At 39.9% G+C, this 26128-nt stretch overlaps 1 protein-coding gene across 4 annotated transcripts in view; it reads right to left on the bottom strand.

The window, feature by feature from the left end:
- Positions 1 to 26128, bottom strand: part of SPOCK3 (SPARC (osteonectin), cwcv and kazal like domains proteoglycan 3) — a gene marked incomplete at both ends in the record, with an annotated part of 386995 nt that overhangs the window by 5349 nt on the left and 355518 nt on the right. For all 4 annotated transcript variants that reach the window (XM_081237230.1, XM_081237231.1, XM_081237232.1 and 1 more), the window contains 2 exons: positions 132 to 194; positions 7275 to 7496. In XM_081237230.1, coding sequence (XP_081093356.1) covers positions 132 to 194; positions 7275 to 7496 — 285 coding nt within the window. The remainder of the gene's footprint in view (positions 1 to 131; positions 195 to 7274; positions 7497 to 26128) is intronic.

The following is a 26128-nucleotide window of genomic DNA, read 5'->3' as shown; positions in this document are numbered from 1 at the left end:
AACGTCATAAATTTTGTTGCTGAAATTTAGTGAGGTCCACGTTTTTTTGATAAATATCGATTTTGTGTTGCTGTTTCCCCAGGGTTATTTATGTAAGCAGTAAAGGTGTCAGAGAGTGATCCACAACTCACCAAGGAGCTTCTTCACCCCGAGCCGCTTCTGAATACTGCCAAGCTCTGTCTGGCAAGGTGGGTCTGCAACGGCATTAATGTCACCTCAATGGTAATAGGTAAACAAAGAGGGGGCGATTTCTATGTTACCAAACCTTAGTTAGATTTACAAGGCTTTAGAAGACACGTTACATATCAACTGTTTTACTTATAGAGACACATACAAGTAGATACATATATGTATACATATACATGTATATACACACACATCCATCTACACCTACCTCTATACCTACAGTACATCTGCACCATCATGTACATCTACATGTATGTCATCTACATCTACATCATCTACATCCACACCTATATCTATATCATCTGCATCTGCGCCTACATCTACATCATCTACATCTACACCTACATCTACATCATCTGCATCTGCACCTACATCTACATCATCTGCATCTGCACCTACATCTACATCATCTACATCTACACCTACATCTACATCATCTGCATCTGCACCTACATCTACATCATCTACATCTACACCTACATCTACATCATCTGCACCTACATCTACATCATCTACATCAACACCTACATCTACATCATCTGCATCTGCACCTACATCTACATCATCTACATCTACACCTACATCTACATCATCTGCAACTGCACCTACATCTACATCATCTACATCTACACCTACATCTACATCATCTGCAACTGCACCTACATCTACATCATCTGCACCTACATCTACATCATCTACATCTATATCATCTACATCTACATCTGCACCTACATCTATATCTACATCTATACCTACATCTACATCATCTACATCTACACCTACATCTACATCACCTGCATCTGCACCTACATCTACATCATCTACATCTACATCTATATCATCTACATCTTCATCTGTACCTACATCTATATCAACTACGTCTACATCTACATCATCTACGTCTACATCTACACCTACATCTACATCTATATCATCTACATCTACATCTGCACCTACAACTACATCATCTACATCTACATTTATGTCTACTTCTCTATAGAGGGGCTTTTCTACTTATTGTTTGATTATCTTAATTTCCTCAGAATGACAGAATTGGATGAAAGAAAGGAGAATGGTATAAAATACTTATAGGATGGAAAATGGTTCTTTTCATTGACTTTTAAAAGGTCAATCAACTCATTAATGTAAATACAACTGACAGGTTGCTTCCCAAACTAACTGATTTTGTTTTCCCTCATTTAAAACAGTTTCTACGATCAAGAGAAACAGCTTCACGTTGAAACATAATCTAGGAAAACGTGAATGCTTCCAAGTTATTCAGAGACACTGTTATATATTTTGATACTGAATAACACTGACAGGCTTCAGTCTTTTCAGTTTCACCCAGATGTTTGCAGTATATACCCAATATGGAAACAGGATGTAATATACAATAATTTCTGAGAAGCCATCTTTTAAAAGATAAACTTAGAACATTAAACCAATTTGGAAATAAGTATATGCCTATTTTTCAAACTCTTTAAAACCACTTAGAAGGAGATTAGTTTCAGAGAAGTATAAAATTCTAAATAGACATAATATAGTTTGGCTTATATTATTATATTTAATTATATATTTTCTAATATATATATATATACATATTCTTATCTGAAAACAGTTCAATGTACTTTAGACTCTTATTGTAAAAACTTGCTGTTAATACTTGCTATATAAGAACTGTATCACAAACTACTGAAACAGCAAAACAATAAACTAGTACTTGCTCCACTACAATTTTTTAGTGAAAAGGCAAAATATAATTCAAATAATTTAAGAATTTTTTACCAAACCAAGCTCACAATATTCAGTTATTAAATTTGCATGTAAGCAGCAGAGTGGAAAGAGACAATGAGACAAACAACTTAGTATGTATTTTACAGTTTAATATGTCAGGCCAACAAAGCTTTTCCTGGAGGAATCAAAAATATGAAGAAAAAGTAATTTGCTTGAAAAACCTGATTACCTTATTGTTCTACTTCACACTGATACTGGCTCAACTGACCCCTTTGTTTTTTTCTAATAATTTGTGAGTCTTACATTATTAACAGAATAGGAATGAAGTTGCATAATATGGGCTTATAGAGTAGACCTAAAATTTACTGACCTCCAAATATGACATTTAAAACCAAGAGGAAAGGTTCTAGCTGAAGTTTCAATACTACATTGAAAGCAACTCTTCTCACTGCTATGGGACAGTTATTGTAAGTAGTAGTGATATTTTTCTTATCTTCCTGTGGGATTGCCCGAAATCAGGCACGTCCGAGTCTGACTCTCCCTGAATAAACCTGGGGCAGCCACAAGCTGTGTGCAGGGGAACCTGTCAGATTTCGAGAGAAGTCATGACAGATCGGGCTGTTCCGCTACATACAGTACTGTATTGTGAATATCTATCCTGTGCTCTGTCTGGCCTTTGACTCAGGTACACTCGGAGGGCGTGACTGAGATTTTACCTGTCATTAAACTCTCTTGCAAACAACTGATGTAGATGAAAGGGCAGTGAGGTGGCAAAGTGCATGAAGGTTTGGACACGATTAGGCACAAGTTTATACACAAGATTTATTTCCCCCAATCTAATGGTGATTTGACTTTATGGAAAATTCTGATTTTATATGCTTAAAATTGTATGAAAATCATGAGTTATAAAATATAGGCTTTAATGTAATCATTAAATTTACAAGTAATTATTCCCAACAGTAGTTGTAAAAAATAAGAAAAAAAAAAGAATTAAAATCTTTTACTAGTTAATTTCAAAATGCTGTTTTTAAAAAAATTAACATTGTTCGTTGTTTTGCATTCTGAATTTAAAACCTCAAAGCCTTATATTGGAACCATTCACACATTATCTATATTATGAATGGATAATTGTCAATGCAATGATAATTCATTTTTATTTTCCCACACAATTTTGAACTGAATAAAATGTCACTGGGAAAAATAAATAAGGAAATATCTCTATGTTTACAACTAATATACAAAGGTATTCTTTCTATACACACAACTAGTTATTTCTAGGGAGTATACTCCTATTAGCTGTCAACTATATAGATACAATGTGACGTCAAAACTGCAAAAAAAGTAGACATTGCAGAGGTGTGTGAGTGACTCAGTGGGTGCCACACACACCTGCAGGCGGTGCCACCTCCCTGCAGGGGGGGCACCCGGACCAGCTCAGCCTCTTTCTCAGGAGGCCTCTGCCCAATCCCTTTCCTTCATGGAGCCTCTCACAGGATGGATATACTTAAATAACATTATTAGGTTTCCTTTGTGCAAATTTCAAATATTCATAATACCAAAGGACAACATTGCCTGTATTTAATATCTTTCATTAAATTAAAGAAAAATACCCTTTGTAAAACTAATGCAGATGACGCCCGTGCTGACATTTCCTCCTGTGGCTGGAAGGCATACACGACCTGGAAAGATGCGACTGTTCTCACTGTCGTCCCATCGGGTGTATCACTGGCCGGGGTCCTGCCCTGAACAGGATTTGCCAGCAAGCTGCCTAGGGGCGTCTCTCAGCATTTTATGTATGAGGACTTCGCAAAGTCTGAATGTAAAGGTAAAGCTGCTGGACATGCAAACTACTATCAATATATACAGGATGGATAAACAACAAGGTCCTACTGTAGAGCACAGGGAACTACATTCAATATACCGAGATAAACCATAATGGAAAAGAAAATGAAAAAGAATGTACACATCTATATCTATATATATCTATAACTGAGTCACTTTGCTGTACAGTGGAAATCAACACAACATTGTGAATCAACTAGACGTCAATAAAATTAAAAAAAGAATAAGAGGTACAGCTGCTGCAGAAAGAAGTTTCAGATCCCTGTCCCTGCGCTCATTCTGTAACATGAAGGACTTCAAGATCACTAAGTGTCGTCCTCAGCTGTGGACGAGATCGTTACATTCTCACAGGGCTATATGAGGGATAAATGATTTTATGTGCCCAAAAGACGACATGGGCCTGAATAAATGTTAATTTACTTTCTCTTTCCTGGATCTTACACAACAGGACTTTAACTGAAATAGCAACTAATACATTGAGGTACTTTTTTGAGTAGGGGCTTAAAATATATTTTATGAAAGTAAGTTATTAACACCTAAGGTAACAGAAATCCCAAATTAATATTTTTCCTACTTGTTCTTTTATAACTAATTAGAATGAAAGCACACAAACCACAATCATATCCATTTTGTGTTGCTTAATTGTCATGATTTCAGAAAATCAGTCATAGAAACAGATATGCATTTTAACTAATTACAAACTTTTTTTAGGTTACAATTTTTTTCCCTTGGAAAACTGCAAGTATTTCACTTGCCTGAAATTTTATATTCTCAACCTCATTTACTAAACTTTTGAAATTAACCTTACTTTATTTTTGAAAGGTATTTTTTAAAAAACAACACTATTACTTTATTTTTCAGATATTTTCCAACAACCATAAAACTATAGTCCTGATTGCAGTTTTAAGTCAACCTGGATTAATAACACCCCATTATACATTATTCTCTCCTTCTCTCTCTATATATATATGTACACACATACACACATACATACATATATTACTCTAATTATAATAAACTTAAGAACTTGTTGTTTTTATTGAATAAACAGGAAAAACACATTCTTTATAAGGTGAAACATTTGAAAAAACGTTTTTAATGTTTATTCTTTTCCATGAAATTACTTAATGAGCTAACTCCATAGTCAGTTACCCTGATAGAGCTTTTGTAATATTTTCTAGCATATTAATGAATGGAATTAGCCAAACTCTCCTAAGCATTTGGGAAGCTGTATAATAATTTAACCAGCTCAGGTATCATTTACTAAATTATCTCTACTGTGTATTAAATGATCTCAGAGGATGTCTTCATGTGACTATGAAGATTTTGATACTTTGGAAGTAAGTATCAAGAATAATAAATGAAAAGTATATAAAGCAGAATCTTTTGGGGACCTTTAATCAGTTCTACGAATATTACTGCAAAATCTAGGAATGTTTTAAGGCAAAAATATTTATTTCTGCAGTAGAAACATTCAGAGTTATTCAGAATATTTTAAAATGTTCATGTATAAACACTTGGACATGCTATCATAAAAATCAAAGAAAAATTAAAATAACATTTGTCATCAGAACAAAAGACCACGTCTCTTTATGGTAGTTTACCTGGATTTACTTTTTTATTCTGTAAATCAGCAGTCCCCAATCTTTTTGGCACCAGGGACCAGTTCCATGGAAGACAATTTTTCCATGGATGGTGGGGGGGAATGGTTCAGGCGGTAATGGGAGCTATGGGGGGGGGGATGGTTCAGGTGGTAAGGTGAGCAGTGGGGAGCGGCTGTAAATACAGACGAAGCTTTGCTCGCTCACCCACTGCTCACCTCCTGCTGTATGGCCCAGTTCCTAACAGGCCACTGACCAGTACTGGTCTGCAGCCTGGGGCTTGGGGACCCCTGCTGTAAATGATTTAAGGGTATACTAGTCATTAAAACCAGGGCAAAACTTTTTAGGGGTATTCAGTCACCTAAAAAGCACATATGCAATAGTTTAAGTCAACAAGTGTGTGTTTGTGTATGTGAGTGTGTATGAGTTTGTGTGTGTCTCTGTGCATGTGTGTGTGTGTGTGTGTATGATTTAGAATATTTTAACAAATCCAATCATCTACTTTTTAAACTTTGTTTAAAGTGGTTTATAAACACATTAGTGGTTTAATCTATGCTACAAACCCTGCTGTTGACTCACTGCTAATCAATTTATGCATAAGCATGTCATCCCTAATCACTGAACTATTACTAATATATGAAAAAGTAATTGTGATAGTAAAATGACTGATATAATGTGCTGGCTTCCACATGAAAACCTGGAAATCATTAACACAGATTAGAGTAGCTTATTCATTCTGGTAGCTGTCAAGGGCCTTAAAAGGCAGTGACAATAGCAGATGTATCATGTCAGACTAATTCCAAATTTGTTTTTCAAAATTAGCATCAAAGTTACACATGTCATTTTTTCTTAATTTCCCCAAACTTTATCATAATTTGAATGTTTTGGGTCTATTTCCCTTAGACACAATTTTAGTTATCATTTGGCTGATTACATAAGCATGGCTTCAATTTTCCCTTGTGTTACCGTTTACTAGTGAAGCAGGACCCGTGAAGAAGCAGCCTCATCCAACCCTTCAGGCTGCCTCGCCTCTCCTGGGGAATTGACACTGTTTCTTTGCTAGTGCACTTTCATAAAGCTAAGTTATCTAAAAAGTTTGAAAGACTAAGTCATTTTAAAATCAAAAATGTAAAAATAAATTTATGGTGAATGCTGTGGTTCATTTGGCTCATTTAATAAGATCACAAAATAGAGCATTAAAACTCCACAGTGTAGTGATAAAAAAGCCATTTATTTTACACCATGGGCAAAGCAGATAGCAAATTAATTTAAATGATTACTTTTAATATCTATGTTCTCATATCTCTGTGTTTCCTGGTGGTTCATAATGGAAACTGTAATGAAGTGCATTAATAAAAAATATTAATTACTATTTTTCATGTCATTTAGCATGTTTTGCATCCCTAGGTGAGTTATACTGTTCAACGTGCTGCTTATTTGCTCTTTTATTAAACACTCTAATTGGAAAACTATTCCTCACAATGAATGGGGTGTTGCACGCTGTTTTTTTTTTTTAATTGAAAAAAATTAAAAAAAAATTTCCTTGGAGTGTAGTTGATTTACAATGTTGTGTTAGTTTCAGGTGTACAGCAAAGTGAATCAGTTATACACATGTACATATGTCCTCTCTTTTTTGGATTCTTTTCCCATTTAGGCCATTGCAGAGTATTGAGTAGAGGTCCCTGTGCTGTACAGCAGGTCCCTATCAGTTACCTATTTTATACATAGTGGTGTGTGTATGTCAACCTCAGTCTCCCAATTCCCCCCAACCCCTTTCTCCCTGGGAGCCAAAAGTTTGTTTTCTGCACGTGTAACTCTGTCTCTATTTTGTCAATTGAGGACAGGGTACAAATGAGCTTGTCTGTAGTGCATGGCTTTACTGCACAGACAAGATGGCCTTTGGCTCGGTACCTTGTTGCCTCTGGAAGCAGTAGCACCACTCGTTGTTGGAGATGGAGCTGTCCTTGTATGTGTCACAGGAGCTGAAGAAGGCCTCCGCGCACCGCTCGTTCTTGTCCAGGTAAATGCTCCCAAGCTCCGACTGGTCCAGGAGCAGGTCGTAGTTTGTATCAAGTCTGTTAAACATCCAGCCAAGTGAATCCTTGCAAATTGGCAAAATACTGGTATCAAATCCTAAAGGCAAAGATGGAAAGATATTAGCTAAACATGAAAGTTGCTATCAGCAGCAAGCTGATGGCAGCAAGCAAAATAAAGAAGTGTCACAGCGGGTTTGTAAGAACAAATCTGACTCCACATTAGATGTTTCTTTTTCATTAACCTTTGTATTCTATTGCTTTTGCTACAGTTAAGCATGTTGCCTACAGCCTAAAATAGACAGGATAGCCCAGTTCTCAACGCTCTGACCTTTAAGGGGATAACATTTTTCCATTCATATGGAGATAAAAAGTTGCCCAACAGAGAATAACATTTGTCTTGTTGGAGGTTTACAGGATCATCGTGACGTGACCTGCGTGGACAGGTGCAAGAACAAGGATTCTGACACCATGAAGTTCGCAACAACCAGCCACGCCCCTCCCTCAGCTGCCTTTAAAAATGCTTTGCTGAAACCCTTCTGAGAGTTTGGGAGTTTGGGGGCATGAGCCACCCATCTCCTTGCTTGGCCCTGCAATAAACTTTTCTCTGCTCCAAAATCTGACGTTTCGATTTGTTTGGCCTCACTGTGCGTCACACACACGAACTTGCAATCAGGTTCCTTAGGGCACCTATTCAACAGTCAGAAGTCGGGCTTACATCCACCTTGAGTAACTGGTTTCAGAGTGAAGTGGGGTAGTAATACACACCTCTCAGGATGGCTGCGAGACTTAACTAACCAGAATATAAGGCATCTAGTACTAATCAGTCATTCATTCAGTGGCAGTTACTACTGTAATTATCTATTATTTATTATTCTTTTTGTTGTTCAAGTTTTTTCTGAATAAATAGGCTAGACGCATGCCTTGCTAGGTGGATATAGCTATAACTGAATAATAATACCCTACTCATAAAGAAATAAAATTCATTTTTTATTCAAAGAAATGAAAATGCCCTTTGAACAAAAGTATAATTAACACATAATAAATAATAACTTCAGTAATGCTCTGTATCTTGGTACAACCATGGTGACCATGATAGTTCACAAGTAATATCCAGAGCAAGAATAACCAGCAGGTAATTTACACACTGCTCTGTCTTCTGCTTCCCACAAGGCAACTTTTTAAGCACACAACCACTAGAATTAGGCAGCAGGGTGCACTGGCAGCAGATCTGCATCAGAGCTACACACCATCGAAGTGTGGGTTACTCGGGTCAGCTGCTGACCTCGTGAAGGCTCGGTGTCCTAAAAAGCAGCAGATGCAATGTCAGCGTGTGAAGCGTAACTGAGAAATTTACTTTCAACTCTTCTTATTTATCAGGTTTAAGCTACCTTGAACGCGGGTTTTGTCATCCGGTTTTTGTTTTATTTGCTACTTATCATGCATTGCAAGTGAAAAAAACAATAATCGCATCACTGGTATGGAAGAGAGGGTGTGTTTGGAGATATGACAGCTTCCTGAAAACCGAGCTTCAGAAAGACTGAACCTTCCACAGCAGGGGCTGAGGAGCCGCTGAACTGCTTACGAGCGGAACCCCTCTCAGGGGTAGTGAAGTGTATGTTCTTATAGTTACCTGCACTATCTTGATAATTTTAGTCTGTTAAAATTTGAGATGCAAGAATGAGTGCAGGTATAGATATTTAAGGTTTCCTGTTCAATTCCTATCTAGCATTTTAAGGATACTTAGGATTAAAAATGAAATAGGACTTAAGCAATTCATAATTTCACCACCTTTTCAGGGTTTATTTTACTAATAAATTCAGAGCATATTTAGTGCTTTCTACCTGGGCATCACTGTCTCACAATGGGGACCAAAGGTAAAGTGGTATTGTGACACTTTCATAAAAGCAGAGAGACAGAAATTCAATGGTTTTCTCACTGTTTGTATTTTTCTTTGTAAAATTGTTTGTAGAACGAAACAGAATTCTCCCAAACAAGCAAACAGACAGAGAGCAAACATGAACTGCTCAATTCCTATTGACTTTCCAGGTCTTGACCCTGGTTCTGAGAATGCAGGGTTCAAACATACAGACAAGACCCCATTCTCTTAGAGTTTACTTTGAAAACCAGCCTGGTTTAAGATATTGGTTGAAACTGCCTCTTACCACCCAAAGTTGTCAAATGCCCAGGGATTACATGAAGAAAGCAACCTGCAGAAAAAGACATACTAAAGTCTGTAAAACCATTCAAAGAACCTGAGTTCAGGGTGTGAGATTCTGGTGTGCCTTGGACCCCACCCTTCCTTCCCAAGCTCATTTTAGGAGGCAATGGAGAAACTTAACTGCCTTCAGCAAGATCTTTTTTGACTCACCTCTAGAGTAGTGAAAATAAAAACAAAAATAAACAAATGGGACCTAATTAAACTTAAAAGCTTTTATACAGCAAAGGAAACCATAAACAAAATTAAAAGACAAACCACAGAATGGGAGAAAATATTTGCAAACAATGCAACCAACAAGGGATTAATCTCCAAAAATACAAACAGCTTATGCAGCTCAATATCAAAAAATGAAACAACCCGATCAAAAAATGGGCAGAAGACTTAAATAGACATTTCTCCAAAGAAGACATACAGATGGCCAACAAACACATGAAAAGATGCTCAACATCTCTAATTATTAGAGAAATGCAAATGGAAACCACAATGATGTATCACCTCACACCGGTCAGAATGGCGATCATCAAAAATTCTACAAACAGTAACTGCTGGAGAGGGTGTGGAGAAAAGGGAACCCTCTTGCACTGTTGGTGGGAATGTAAATTGATACAGCCACTATGGAGAACAGTATGGAGGTTCCTTAAAAAACTAAAAATAGAACTACCATATGACCCAGCAATCCCACTACTGGGCATATACCCTGAGAAAACCATAATTTGAAGAGATACATGCACCCCAATGTTCACAGCAGCACTATTTACAATAACCGGGACATGGAAGCAACCTAAAAGGCCATCGACAGATGAGTGGATAAAGAAGATGTGGCACATATATACAATGGAATATTACTCAGCCATAAAAACTAATGAAATAGTGCCATCTGCAGAGATGTGGATGGACCTAGAGACTGTCATACAGAGTGATGGAAGTCAGAAAGAGAAAAACAAATGTTGTATATTAACGTATATGTGTGGAATCTAGAAAAATGGTACAGATGATCTTATTTGTGAAGCAGAAATAGAGATATAGACGTAGAGAACAAACTATGGATACCACGAGGGAAAAAGGGTGGTGGTGGGATGAATTGGGAGATGGGGACTAAGACATATACACTATTGATACTATGTATAAAATAGATAACCAATGAGAACCTACTATATAGCACAGGGAACTCTACTCGGTGCTCTGTGGTGACCTAAATGGGAAGGAAATCCAAAAGACGGGATATATGTATACGTATAGCTGATTCGTTTCGCTGTACATCAGAAACTAACACAGCATTGTAAAGCAACTATACTCCAATAAAAGTTAATTTAAAAAGAGAAGGAAACTTACCTGCCTTTATGAACAAAAGGTCTTGGAAGAGGAGAGAAGGGCACTGGGAGTTAGTGACGTGAGTGTATCCCATCCCCCCACCTACTTCTGAAGGGAGGGGTCATCTGGTGAGCCTTCCAGAGCTCTGCACAGGGGGCTGCAAGCGCATGCCGTAAATGCACCAGAGTCTGCGAGGACAGGGAGTGTCTGACCCCCGGGGGAAGGCTTGCTTATCTGCATTTTGATGAGTCCTGTTGCTGCCAAAGTGGGAAAGGCAGCTCGAGTAGAGCGGCAGGGAGGGCTCTGGGTCAAGCCGAGCCTGGAGGCTCACTCTGGGTGCTGGGATGCTGAGGTGGATGGGATACAGGGGACCCCAGACGAGGTGAGAAGCCAGCGGCTGGGGAGGAACAAGAGAGCTCCCTGTTGGGAGGAGTGATGGAGGACCAGCGCAGAGACCACAGAGCAAGCGTGCCCTGTCCTCAGCACAGTGAGGCTGCAGTGCTGACGGGATCGGACTTGATTTTATTGGGTGGCCAAAAAGTGCCTTCGGTTTCTCACGTAAAAATAAAAGGTTTTCATTTTCACCGAGAACTTTATGGAACAACGTATTCACCTTTTTGTTCCATTACTTTCTGCCATTTTCCAGGCAACTGGATAATTCCATCTTCCCCAAACTTTTTATCTTTTTGAGTAAAGAACTGTTCCAGGTGCCTTTTACAGTCTTCCAGGGAATTGAAATTTTCTCCATTAAGAGAATTTTGTAAAGACTGAAATAAATGGAAATCCGAAGGTGCAATGTCTGGTGAACGCGGCAGATGAATCAGAACTTCCCAGCGGAGCTATAACAGCTTCTGCCTGGTTATCAAAAAACATGTGGTCTTGTATTATCCTGATGGAAGATTATGCATTTTCTGTTGACTAATTCTGGACGCTTTTTGTTGAGTGCTGCTTTCAGTTGGTCTCATTGGGAGCGGTAATTGTTGGAATTATTCATTTGGTTTTCTGGAAGGAGATCATAATAGAGGACTCCCTTCCAATCCCACCATATACACACATCACCTTCTTTGGATGAAGACCGGCCTTTGGTGTGGTTGGTGGTGCTTCATTTCACTTGCCCCATGATCTCTTCTGTTCCACATTGTTGTACAGTATCCATTTTTCATTGCCTATCACAACTGGTTTTAAACATGGACCGTTTTCATTACGTTTCAGTAGAGAATCACATGCAGAAATACAGTCAAAAAGTTTTTTTTCACTTAACTTAGGTGGAACCCAAATGTCAAAGCAATTCCCATAACCAAGCTGGTGCAAATGATTTTCAACACTTGATTTAGATATTTTGAGTATGTCAGCTGTCTCCTGCGTGGTATAACGCTTGATTGTTCTCAATGTCTCGATTTCATCGCTATCAACTTCAACTGGTCTGCCTGACCATGGAGCATCGTCCAGTGAGAAATCTCCAGCATGAAATTTCGCAAACCACTTTTGACACATTTGATCAGTCACAGCACCTTCTCCATATATTGCAAAAATCTTTTTTGTGCATTTCAGTTTCATCTTTACCTTTCTTGAAATAATAAAGCATAATATGCTGAAAATGTTGCTTTTTTTCCCTTCTGTCTTCAATATTAAAATGGCTACACAAAAACACACCAATTTTGATGTCTTGTTTTAAACGCACGCTGAGATGACAGCTGTCACATACAAACTAACAACATTGTTTCAAATGAAGTTAAAGACAACTAAGTGCTACTAGAGCCATCTTACGGAGAAAACCGAACGAAACTTTTGGCCAACCCAATAGAAGGAAAACAGCCTCTGCACAGGATTAGATGGGAACTGGGCTGGAAGCTGGGAGACCAGCAGGAAGTAACCATCACAGCCCTCATGAGAGATTTTTGTGGATTGTTTGTATCACATCTTCACTCGAGCTTCTTTTGAACGATCATCAATCTTTAAAATATGTTTTAAAATGATCTCTGCCCAGCTTTTATGACGTGCCAGTCAACATCCTTGTCAGTTTTAATGCGTTGTTATTTTTCTCAGTATAGGGTGAAAGGAAAGTGGTCTTAACCATTCAGTGGTTTTTGTAGCTCTACTTTGAGGAGAGCTTTTCTACAAATCAGATAGCAACATGAAAGAATATTTCTGAAAATATGACATGCATAGATACTTAACAAACCTTAGACACAACAGGACCAAGAGTTTATCCTTTATGTTACAAAGAAACAGACTTCTTATAGATTACATGCCTGGTGAATGATCAATTTGATGACATGTGATGTCTTAGGTGGAGAATGTCAGGGAATCTGATTTGGATTCAGGTCACTGGCCTGAGTTCTGCCACTACCTTGTTGTGGTTAAGTTATTTAATGTATCAAGGCTGTAATGTCCACATTGAGACAATTTGGGGATTTTTAAAGTATGATCTCTATGTTACTATGGAGATAAAAAATACAGTGAGTTTATGTTATTTGAATGATATATTTATACACAAAGTTGTGTTACAAGGGTCACTGGAATGATAAGTAACAGAAAAGGACTAGAAATAAAATTATTCTGATAGTCTAAATTATCAATAAATGTATACTATTCAGTATGATTCTGTTGATGCTACAAATATAAAATAAAATTAATTCGGAAAACATTTTAAACTTTTGGAGCCACAGATACTATGTGGTGACTTTGAGCATTCTCGGATATGCTACTGTATATTTATTATATATAATACAGTACAAATATTATATATGTGTATATATACATACAGAAAAGAACTCTAGGTCCAGCCAGAAATCTGACTTGTGTCACCAAAATAAAAACTTTTGCTTTCACCCAATTTCTAAAGTCTACTTTGCCTCATAGAAACATAACCACTCCAGCTTTCTTATGATTAGTATTTCCACTATTTTACTTTCAACTAATTTGCATTTTATATTTAAAATGGGTCTCTGAGAGACAGCATGGCAATGAGTCTCACACTTTTTCCAAGTCTGACAATCTCGGCCTTTTTACTGAAGTGTTAAGGCCACATGCATTTAATATTATCAAAATGGTTGTATTTAAAACTTCCATCTTGTTATTATTTGATTTGTCCCCTCTATTATTTGTCTTTTCCTCTCTTTTCCTGTCTTGTTTTTTATTAAACATGTTGCTTTTATTTTTTATGATTCCCACTTAATCTCCACTATCGGTTTATGTGGCCGGCAAAACCGTGGTCCCTCAAAGATATCCACGTGGACCTATGTGATACCACATCCAAAGGGGAGTTATGAGTATGGGTGGAATTAAAGTTCCTAATTAGTTGACTTTAAAATTGGGAGCTCATCATGGATTATCTGCATTGACCCAACCTAATCACATAAACCCTTAAAAGTGAAGAACTTTTCCCAGCTGTAGTCAGACAGAAATGACACAGGAAAAAAAAAGCCTTTAAAGACGGAGGAAGGAGGCTGTGAGCCCAGGAATACGGGTGGTCCCTAGGAACTGAGCACAACACAAAAGAAAGGGGGCTCTGGTCCTACAGCCGCGGGAGCCAAATTCTGACCACTATCCACCGACCAGGGAAATGGATCCTCTCCTGGAGCCTCCGACACCTCGATCTCAGTGTGGTGAGACCTACGTTAGACCTCGGACCTACAGAGCTGTGAAACAATGAATCTGTGCTCCTAAACTACTAAGTTTTGAGGTAATGCTACATCAGCAGTAGAAAACTAACGTAGTTTATTCACTATATTTATTTTATTGTTTGGTGCTTGCCCAGGGTTTACAGTATACGTAACTGGCTATCATGTCTACCTTCAAAAGATGTCACAGCCTTGACATCTGCTGTAAGGAACTTACCAGAGTGTACTTAGACCCCAATTCCTCCACACTTTCTGCAATTCATCCATTTTAATTCTACATGTTATAAACCCCATGCGCTGTTACAATGTTTGCTCTAAACAACTTAATAGCTTTTCAAGTGATTAAAAATGAGAAAAGAAACCCTTTTAAAGGAAACTTTGTTTTCTATGCATAACACTCTGACACCAAGTGTGTGGGTTTTCCACCCAGCGGTACTCTATTTTCTGTGGACAGCAGTGAGGGTCCTGCAGCTCAGTTCAGTCCTTACCTCTGTCCTCAGACCCCAGAGCCTATGGGCTCAGCTCCACAAGATGGCGCCCACCCCACATACCAGCTGCGAGAGGTGGGGACTTGGGTCGACTGGGCTGCAGACGGGGGTTCCCACAACACTCCTCAGGTTCTGTAACTTATTAGAACGGCACAGAACTCTGGGGAAACATTACCTACGTTTGCCAGTTCATTATAAAGGCAATTATAAAAGATAGCAATAGACAGCCCGATGAAGCGGTACCCAGGGCGAGTTCTGGAAGGGTCCCGGGCCGGAGCTTGTGCCCCACGGGGCTGGCGTGTGTCACCCTCTCAGCACGGGGATGCACCCACCGGCCCAGAAGCTCTCTGGACCCCGTGATTGGGGATTTTATGGAGACTCCATCACGGAGGCATGAATGACTATTAACTCCATCTCCTCCCCAGAGGACGGAGGGGGGCTGAAAGCTCCTCCCTCCTAGCCAGGGCTTGGTCTTTCTGCGGACCGCCCCCCAACCTGAGGCCATACAGGAGCCCCAGAGTCGCCCCCTTCCATAGAAGATGCTCCTTTCACCCAGCAGATCCAGGGGATTCGGGAGCTCTGTGGAAGAAGCTCCTATCACCCTCATCACGCAGGAAATAACAAGGGTTTTAGGAACCCTGTGTCAGGAACTGGGGTCAAAGACCAGATATTAGAACAAGATATGCTCCCAGCACCTCTACTACTCAGGAAATTAGGGTAACAGAGGCTCTGTGTCAGGAAACCTGGGCAGGGACCAAATGCATTATTTCTCACCATGTCACATTTCTGGGCCCCGATAGTCCTCTGTGTAGATAGAGACTTCCACGTGGCATCACTACCTTCTAGAAATTCCTGTAACATTTCTTGAAATCTCTCAACTTCGGATTGTTTAAAATGTCTTGATATTAGCTTTCTTTGCCAGGGATGGTAGTTTTTTTTTCTTTTCTTTTAGCACATTAGAAATGTTCCACTGTGTTCTGGCCTCAAGTTCTCTGGGGAAAAGCTTGCCGATGTCCTGATCTTTGTTCCTCTGAACAAAATGTGTCCTCCCCCCTTTATTTTCCTTCCAGCTGCTTTTAAGAGGCTCTTCTTAATGCTGACTTTTGGCATTTGGATTAGGGTATGCTTTGGTTCGTTTTTCTTTGTTTCTGTTTCTTGATGTTTGTTGTACTTGTATCTGTGGGTTTAAAATATTCATCAAGTTCAGAAAATTTTAGCCATTATTTCTTCATATAACTTTCTAAACCTCACACCCCCAGTACTGTTACTCATAGGTAATGCATCTGACATGGCCCCAGAGTTCACTAAGACACAGGCTTTTGTTTCTTTCTTTTTTCCTATGTGCTTTATTTTGCGTAGTTTCTATCGTATCTCTTCAGGTACATGGACTTTTTCTTCTGTAGTGTCCAATGTGCTTTTACCTCACCCAGCCCATTCTTCATTTCATTTACTGCCAGCTTCCCCAGACATACTATGTGGGTGTTTTCTTCATATATCCCCTCTTGCAACTGCTGTCCCTGTTTACCTTTATATAACTGTGCATATTAACAATATTTACAATAGTTGTTTCAGGTCCTTGTATACTCATCCCACCATCACTGTTATTTCTGGGTATATTTTCTGGATTTCACTTTCTCCAAGTTGTGGACCATATTTTTATGCTTCATGGCATACTTGGTAGATCTCAATCGGATGCTGCACATTGTGAATTTTAAGTTATCGGTGGCTGGGTCTTGTGGAATACCTCTACGTGTTATACTTACTTCCGGCATGAAGTTAAAAACCTGCACGTCAGTCTGGCTCTGAAGGCAGCTGTAAGGCTTTGTTATGTGGGTGCAGAGCCAACCTTCATTCCAGGACAGATATGGTCCCACCAGCAATGCAAGTCTAATTTCCTCACAGGGGCGAACAACCATTTCTTCATCTACTCACCAGGCAAGGACATTTGGGTCTGGCCAGTTTTGTAATTATAAATAAAGTTGCTATAAACATTCACATATATGTTTTTATGTGAGTGTATGTTGTAATTTCTCAAGGATAAATATCTTGAGATGGGATTTCTGGGTCATATGGTACGTTTATGTTCCTTTTAGAAGACACTACCCAACCGTTCTTCAGAGTGGCTGCACCACTTTGCATTCCCACCACCAGCGGACGAGAGACACAGTTACCCAGGCCTCACCTAGCACTGCTATTCATTTGGAGCCATTCCCATAAGGATGTAAGAGGCATCTCACTGTGAACAAAAGTTTAGCATCTCCCTAATGTTGATGGACGTCCAGATTCTTTTCATGTGTTAATTACATCATATCCCTTCTTTGGTGATGTGTACAGATGTTCGCCCACTTTTAGTTGGGTTGTTTGTTTCACCATTATTGAGAAATGAGTGTTATTTATATTTTCTAGATGCAAGTCCTGTATCAGGTATTATTTGTCAATATTTTGTCCCACTTTGTGGCTTGTCTTTTCACTGTTTAATCAGTAGCTTTCAAAAATCAAACATTTTTAACGTTGATGAAGTTTGGCATCGCTTTTTCCTTTTATGCATCATGTCTAAGAAACCTCTGCTGACCAAAGGTGACATGTGTTTGTGCTTATGTTTTCTCCTATAAGTTTTATAGTCTTAGGCTGTCCACTTAGGACTGACTTTTTTTTTTTTTTTTTTTTTTTTTTTTTTTTTTTTTTGCGGTATGTGGGCCTCTCACTGTTGTGGCCTCTCCCGTTGCGGAGCACAGGCTCCGGACGCACAGGCCCAGCGGCCATGGCTCACGGGCCCAGCCGCTCCGCGGCATGTGGGATCTTCCCGGACTGGGGCACGAACCCGTGTCCCCTGCATCGGCAGGCGGACTCTCAACCACTGCGCCACCAGGGAAGCCCAGGACTGACTTTTACTTCAGGTAAATGATGACTTTGGGACTCTCTTCCATGGACTGCTGCGTTGGACACAAGTGAAAGTCAGGCCACCCTTACCCCACCTGGGGAGAAAGTGAACCTCCCAGCTAGGAGCGGGGACTGCATGTTCCCTTGTGCTCTGCACGTGCTGTAGGGCCTTGTGTTGCCCCATCGCGGGCCACACTGAAGCCCTGGGCCCAGTGATCACGTGGCCTGCCCGCCACGGCAGCTGCTCAGAGGGAAGCAGATACCAAGCTCTGGACCACTGCCTGGTTCCCCCAGGCTCTCTCCTGGTCACAGAGCCCAGGACGAGGTACACAGACGTGGTCCCTTCCCCAGGGCGGGGTGCTTGTCCCACTTCTAATCCCGACACCACCAGGGTCACTGCGTGCTTTGTTCCTGGAGCTGCGCATCTCAAAGTGAAAACCAGGCAGAAATGGGATCCCCTCCCCACCCTGCCCCAGCACCTCTACCTTCCTTCCTGGTCCTCAGAACTGCAGTCAAGGATAATCAGTCAAAATCAGTGCAAGGAACCCCAGGATCTTAAAGACAATCACGCAAAATGAGTACATTTATGGATTATTATGAATGATCCCCTTTTAGTTTATATGTAATTAACTTTAAAACTAGTGAGAAGGTAATACTTCATATAGAAAAATTACTCATAAATAGACTTAACTCGTTATTAACCTTTGCATTTTCCAAACGGATGTTAGAACACAGGGACCCGATGCTACAAGTGATACAGTGGAGACTAAATAAACAGAAAGTACATAAACTGTATTTAAAAAGCAGGTGATGCTGTCTGCTTCTAGTATTTCTAAAAATGGCTCGCTCCCTATTTTTCTCCACTGCTCTGACCGGGTCTGTGTTGTATGTCTGGGTTATAATGTGGTCCCAGTGTTCCAGCTGGGACATTCTTCTCCTAAGAGGCTCGATGCCCAATCTCCAGGAGCTCACAACTCATAGTGTTACCACAAAGACAGGGGATCTGTGTGTGAAAGGCTTTCCCATTGTCACAAAAAGGATCAAATCTGCTAGTCTGTCAATATGAGATGAGAGAAAAAATAACTGAGGGATAATTTAAATTTATAAAACTGAAATATGTATTAGGAAATGGACACGATACAACATTCAAAAATGGTTTTTCAGAGTCTAAGGTAATTTGTACCTTGTAACAAATTCAGAAATAACACACAGCTGTGTACGGTTTACTCAGAGTGGCTTCAGGTCACAGGCTGTGGTTCTGCATGGCGTGGCCTGAAGGTCTCCAACGGCTGTGACTTCCTGGAAGTTCCCCTTAGGTCTTTGCAAGGTTCTCCTCTCTTGAGAATGGTAACTTTCATGAACTTTTATGACAGTTTTTCGAAACAGAAGTAACCTAGGGCTCAATCTTATAATAATGTCATATTTGGGATACTTATATTTTTAGGATGTTAAAAATAATATGTGGCTTTCATCAGCATAAAAAGAATATTATATGCAAACAATTAAATTAAAAAGGATAAAATTACCATGTTTGTATGCAGACAAGGATGGGCACTGCATTTAGAAGGAGGTCAGGTCATTTCCTTTCTTCTCTCCAGTGTTCCTGAGACATAGCTGACATAACATTGTATTATTTAGTCCAAAGTGTGCAGCATATTCTCTTAGCAACTTTCAAATACACAACACAGCGTTGTTAACTGTAGTTGCCATGCTGCACATTACATCCCAGGACTTATTTATCCCCAGAACCTCTTATCTTCTAAGTGGAAGTTTGTACCTTTTGACCCCTTCACTCTGGTCCCACATCACCCATGCCCACCTCTGGGAACTACCAATCTGCTCTCTGTAGCCATGAGTTCTCTTTTTTTTAGATTGCTCATACACATGAGATCATAGGGTATTTGTCTTTCTCTGTCTGACTTATTTCACTTATATTTGGGATATTTAAAAGAGAACATTTAAGTAAAGCCATTGTAATTTAGTTATGTTGTAAAATTTGTCATTACCTTAAAACGCTTTCAGTAGTTAAACTAAAATTTTTTATCGTGGTATGAGACTCTATCAAAGTTTGTCTGAAAAAAGTAATACTATATTTTACTTGTTACTTGGTATTTTGTAACTTAGGTGTTGCTGAGCAATCGAGCATAGCTATAGGATGTGAGGCTGGGCATTGGGTTGAAAATAAATTACAACGAACCTTGTGAGAGAAGATAATGATTAACTCTTGAGACATTTTACAACATTCTCTCCTTTTATTTATTAATCCATTTTTGTCAGTGTCCTTCCTTTATCTGTTCCTTAAGTATTGGTATTCTATCTAAAATATGACACAAATGAACGTATCTATGAAACAGAAACAGACTCAGCGAGAGAACAGACTTGTGGCTGCCAAGGGGGAAGGAGCGGGTGGGGGAGGGATGGAGTGGGAGTTTGGGGTTAGCAGATGCAAACTAGTATATACAGGATGGATAAACAACAAGGTCCTACTGTGTAGCACGGGGAACTATATTCAATATCCTGTGATAAACCATCATGGAAAAGAGTATAAAAAAAAAGGCTGTCAAAAATTATAAATATTGGTATTCTAAGAACTCATTTCTCAACTGATTTTTTTCTATTTATTCACACCAGCTCGTGGGGGGAATCATTCACTTACGTGGTCTTAACCAACATCCCTCAGAGCCCACAGCCTATGTCTTCAGCCCCCCTACCTTTTCTGAGGTGCATACTACGTAAGTATAAGCACAGGTCTTACCATATAAGACAGTGTATGATAACAGTACACTGATTATGTAATCACATAATAGGTGATTCATAATAGGTCCTAGCTGTCTAGCTGTCCTAGGACCTCTGAGGACAAGTGTGGTTTACAGGATATAGGCTGAATCCACTTTTATTTTTTCTCTGATGCTCTCTACACATTTGTTCTTTGGTGAAAGTTTCATTCTATCTCTGGGTGAAAACTCAGGTGGTCCCCTAATTCCTTCAGCTCGGCTTCAGGTAACAAGTGTAGGTGAACTGGTGTTTCAGAATGCCTGACTTCACGTCACCCACACAGCCCCAAACCTGACCCTCCCAGTCACTACCTGGGGATGTGGCAGAGGCAGTCATGTAAGCGGAGCACCATGTACCCCAATCCTTTTTCATGCCCTTTTTTTCTTATGACTCTCCTCTTACCTTCTCTTTTTTTTATGACCACCTCCAGTTTGGGAGTAGGTGAAGGATACTTAAGGGTGGGTGGGGAGTTTCTCACCACACTGACGTCTGGCTGAGGATGGCTTTGTGCTGGGGGGGTTCATCAGGCTTTTAAAGCTTCATCTGTCTTTCTCCTTGTAGATCCTTTTATGGACCTTCCAGAGCTCCCTGGTGTGAACAACTGCATTTCCTGGATGTGTGACACTCCTCTGCCATCACCTCAGCCCCTGTGCACCTGGTGGTCCATTCTCTGTTGGGACTTACTCACTACTCCCTCTTGGGCAGAATTACGTTGGTTCTCACTCACATGGCTCAAATATTGTCCACAGTAAATAGCCCTGTGTGTCTTGACCGAACACACAGCTCCAAAGCAGCAGCAACTTTCCTTTGCTTTGACATCAAACAAGTAAGCAGCTCATGACTGTCTCTGACTCTCAGATTTTCCTGGTGAAATTCAGACCAGAATCCAATTGTCTGGGAACACATAGAAAACTGAGTGGTTTTGTTGAAATCTGTCTCTCAATTTGAAGTGAATGGAAGCACAGATCTATCATCTTCTTAGATAACATTAAAAACTTTGGACAGTAAAACATAAGTTTGTTTTGAGGTAGTGAATACATTTAGGGAAAGACATCCAAAGCAGTACAAATCGTTCATTATCAGCTCAGGACAGGGATCTGAGGAAGGAAACACTTAGAGAAGACTCACTCAAGGACTCACTTGGGCAGAAAGACTGATATCCCAGACCTGGTCAGGCACAGTAAGGATAGGGGAGTATCCTTCACTTGTAAAAGGAAAGAGAAATCACTATGCAGCACCCTCTGAATTTTATATATCCCATGACTTATGAAATATTTAGCATACAGAAATCTTCAATTAAGGATATAAAAATTATCATGGAAATAAATGGTTTACTGTATGAAAATCATCTCCTTAAAATAATCTTTATAGGTAGAGATATAAAGTATTAGGGATGCCCACCAAAATACTTTTTCCTAATATTAAGGACATGGTTTTAATCATTAAATCTCAAGATACTAAAAACCTGGGTAGATTTTTGAAATTTCCAACAGTTAGCGCCAAGACTAATATGAGTAAATCTGACAAAGAAATAATTTAATGGACAAAAATCTTCATCTTGTGAGTTGGTGTAGATTATCAATATAACTCAATTCAAGAAAGCTTTAAATACATGTATTAATCCCACTCTATAAAAGTTATTTATATTTATAAGAAAAGAAACAAAAACATTCAGAAACATGATAATAAAGGCAAAATAATGATTAGTAATTTTTGGAAACATTTCTAAACTCTTTAGCCAAGATGAAATAGGAAACTATCCTCTTTGTGCAAGTGAGTTTATATGTCTTTATGTGTACGAGTGTATCAGAGGCAGCTATCACAATCTACATGAATTATGTATTTGAACTAGTTTAATATTCCTTGAGTACTGAGAGATCCATTGGGAGGTTACACAAAGACTCAAAGAGCATAAGTTTATAAGTTCAGAGCCCACAAAACCTGTATTCAAATCCCAGCTCTACCACTTACTTATTGTGTGACTTCATGTTTTAACCCTCAACCTTCTTCATTATAAAGTGGAGAAAATAATATCCACCCCGTCCCCTTATCCTCCACATTCACCAATTCTTATAATCCTTTAGAGCACTGAAATTCCCAGGTATACACATACACACACACACACACACACACAATTGCAACCATATTAACAAACAAACCTTGGTATAGTGTTTCTGTTCTTAAATTCTTGGAGATTTAGATAACGAAACAAAATATATCAAATATACAGTTTAGATAGGCACAACATATATACTGAAAAAAGCCTCCAACAGTACTTTCATGGTTTGATGATAACAGAATCAGAGGCCAAATAGATCTATTTCCTTCAACTTCTCATAAAATAGTTTAAGTTTTTTACCATCTTAGGCGCTTTTCTATGGTTATTCCTTTGTGACAGCTCTAAAATATACCCAAGTAAAACGTACCAAAGAAGCCTGATTTTTTAAATATAAAGTAGACTTAATTTGTTAAAAAATAATGGCAAACTTTACCAGCTTGGTTAATTTCTTAAGAAGCTATAACATTATTGATCTTTTTTGTCAACTGAAGCCACTTAACTATGTAATATTTACACTATCCAAGATTCAGATAAACAATCAATTCTTCTTGGGTAATGGTTATAAAATCCTTTATGTAATGGCTGTGATAAAATCTGGTCAATTAAAAACCCAGGTTAGTTTCCTATTGTGTTTGAGAGTTAAGAATAACTACTAAAATAACCAGTAGGAAAACAAACCCACTATTTTTCACCATACCTTTAATTATTTTGGGCAGTGTGACAAGATGTTTAACTAATGTAAAATGCATAGCAGCATTAATTTGGTAGCCAGTGTAAGAGGCTGGCAAGTTCCCCTTCCTTATAAAGCACAGTCCACATTCTGGCTTCACTGCCTTATAAAAAGAAGCAGGGTACCTTCTCATTTAAGCTTCATCAAGTCTTGACCCGTTTATTTCAATCCTGCTACAGTCAGAGATTGGCCCTCCTGGAACCTGCCTGTTCCAGCAAACATGGGAAAGCAGCTACAAGCCACTTTATCACTCTTCTGAAACTAGACCAATTTTTAGATGAAAACTTGTGATTAGATTTTAACTTATTCACTAAACAACTTGCTCCTGGGTCCCTACTGTGTGCCAGGGCTGGGTCCCTACTGTGTGTCAGGGCTGTCTTTCTGGGAGCTGGGGATCCCACGGAAGAAAGTTCCTGGCCTCACAGAGCTTACGTTTTACTTGGAAATGACAAAAAACAAACTAGGAAACATCTGTATATCACGTAGTGACATATGCTATAAAGGAAAGCAAGCTTGTGTTGCTGTTTTACATGTGATGGGAGTGCAGGCCTCTGAGGCTGGATATTTGGGCAACAAGCTGGTGGAGGTGAGTAAGGACAGACCCCCGGGGGGCAGCGTGTCCTAGGACCTCAAAACAGCAAATACAAAGCAAGTGTTTCTGATACATTGATCAACAAATCCTGTGAGACCTCCCAGAGCCCAGAGACATCAGGGCAATGGTGAGGGCACTACAGTCCTTTGTACTAACAGTTCTGAGCAATCTGGCTTAAGGGTAGGAATGAGGAGGGTGTATTCCCCACTCTGCATTCAGCTAAGGACCAGGAGTAGCTCTGCAATTAATATACGTGAGCTGGGCTCTAAGACTCTGATAAAGGAAAACAAGGGATTTCATGGCTTGATCTGTATTTCTACTCATCATAACAGTGCAGGAAAATTAATAATTTAAATTATATATATATAAAATAATAAAGAACTTAGACTATACGAATGTGCAGATTACTTTACATATGCAAAGTAGAGTAGTGAATTTCACATTGTTTAAGGACAGAAAGCATTGACAAAGCAGACCCGGGGGGACACCATTCTCCACTCTCCTGCGCCCACACTTCAGAGGCTGCCAGCGCCATCCCTGAACTCATTCTCTGACTTTTACTGTCTATTAGTCTATAAGGTTAGATCAAACAGATGTAAGTTTTCAGAGTTATTTTATAAGAAAATAAATATTCTATTCACAAACAGTCTAACAACATAGAAAGTAAACTCTGTATTTCCAGACAGTAAACAGGGGCCATTTTAATGAAAATTACCTTTGATTTAAACATCACTAGAGATACAGATCCATGAAAAGACAAGTGTCTATCTCAAGGGTAACACGGTACGTGTTAAACAACAGATACTGGCACTTAAGCATACTTATTCGCACAACCAGAAAAATATACACGTCTTGGCCCTCCCTTACATATCCGCTCCTGGCAATACTATTTCGATGTTTGAATGCAAACAAGAATTTTTCTCTGAATTGTTTTCCCAATCTGTCACTCTTTCTAGGTTAAACTGGAAGTTGGCTGGTGAAGCATAAGGCAGGTACTCTGACCCCTCAAAACGCAGTGACCACCCCCCCAGGTTGGACTTCATTCTAGTGTCCCCTCATTGTCCAGTGAGTGTTGTAGTCTAAAGTTGGGGTGCAGGTCAGGACGGGGGCTTCCCGTCCCCATGGAGGGACAGACTAGGGGTCCGAGGATGGACAGGAGGGGGAAGGAGTCTGAGAGCCTGGCCGCAGACAACCGTAGGCTCTGGGGAAGGTCAAGACCCACTCCCTCTAGCCCTGGCACCGCGGGCTGGGTTCCACGATGGAGGCCAGCCCAGCTAAGGGACCCGCGGGGGGAGTGGCCTCTTTCAAGGCTCAGAGACCGGGGGCCTTCCTCATGCTTTGAGGCAAAGCCAAAGGGAGGCTCTTCCCACCCCGTGAGAGAAGGCTGCCAACGAAGGGCCGGCCCCCAACAGACAGGCCCCAGGGAGCGGACGAAGGAAGGTCAGCGCATGGAAAGGACCCAACAGCCGGAGGGAAAAATCAATGACACGCGGAGCTGAGTAAGTGAGGAGGCAGCCCACTTACATTTAAACACACACACGGGTACTTCTGGGCGCACACATTTAAAAGGACACAACTGCTCTGTAGACCGAAAACCGTAATTTCCCGGCTAAGCCATCCCGCACGCGCATTGTAGGTGGGCAGCAAACTAGTGGCCCAGACGACACATCAGAACACAGACCAGAGCCGTGAAAGGGCTGGAATTCTGCGTAACACAGAGACGGCTGCAGGGTCTCACATTCCTGCTTGGTACGTAAGTGGGTCAACCACGCAGAGAAATATTTCCGAAGTCCTCAGCTTTGCTGCCTCATAATCCCCACTGCCCTCTTCCCCGACAAAGGTACTTCTAGCCCTGCTCACCCCTTCCTGTAAAGGAAAAGCCTTCTTCTGTTTGATCTGAGACGCTTGCAAGTTTGAGGTTGAGGCATGCTCGCCATCGCAAGAGTCTTTAAATAAAGTCTCTCTTTACTTAGTCTGGGTTTGTTCCCCCCGCCTTTTCCCCAGAGACATGGATGGTTGATCCGATGGGGATCCCACACGTCTGAAGCAAGGT

This window comes from Mesoplodon bidens, assembly GCF_964165515.1.
Source record: "Mesoplodon bidens genome assembly, chromosome: 6".
NCBI classification, from domain to species: Eukaryota; Metazoa; Chordata; class Mammalia; order Artiodactyla; family Ziphiidae; genus Mesoplodon; species Mesoplodon bidens.
This window is presented reverse-complemented; position numbering and strand designations above follow the sequence as displayed.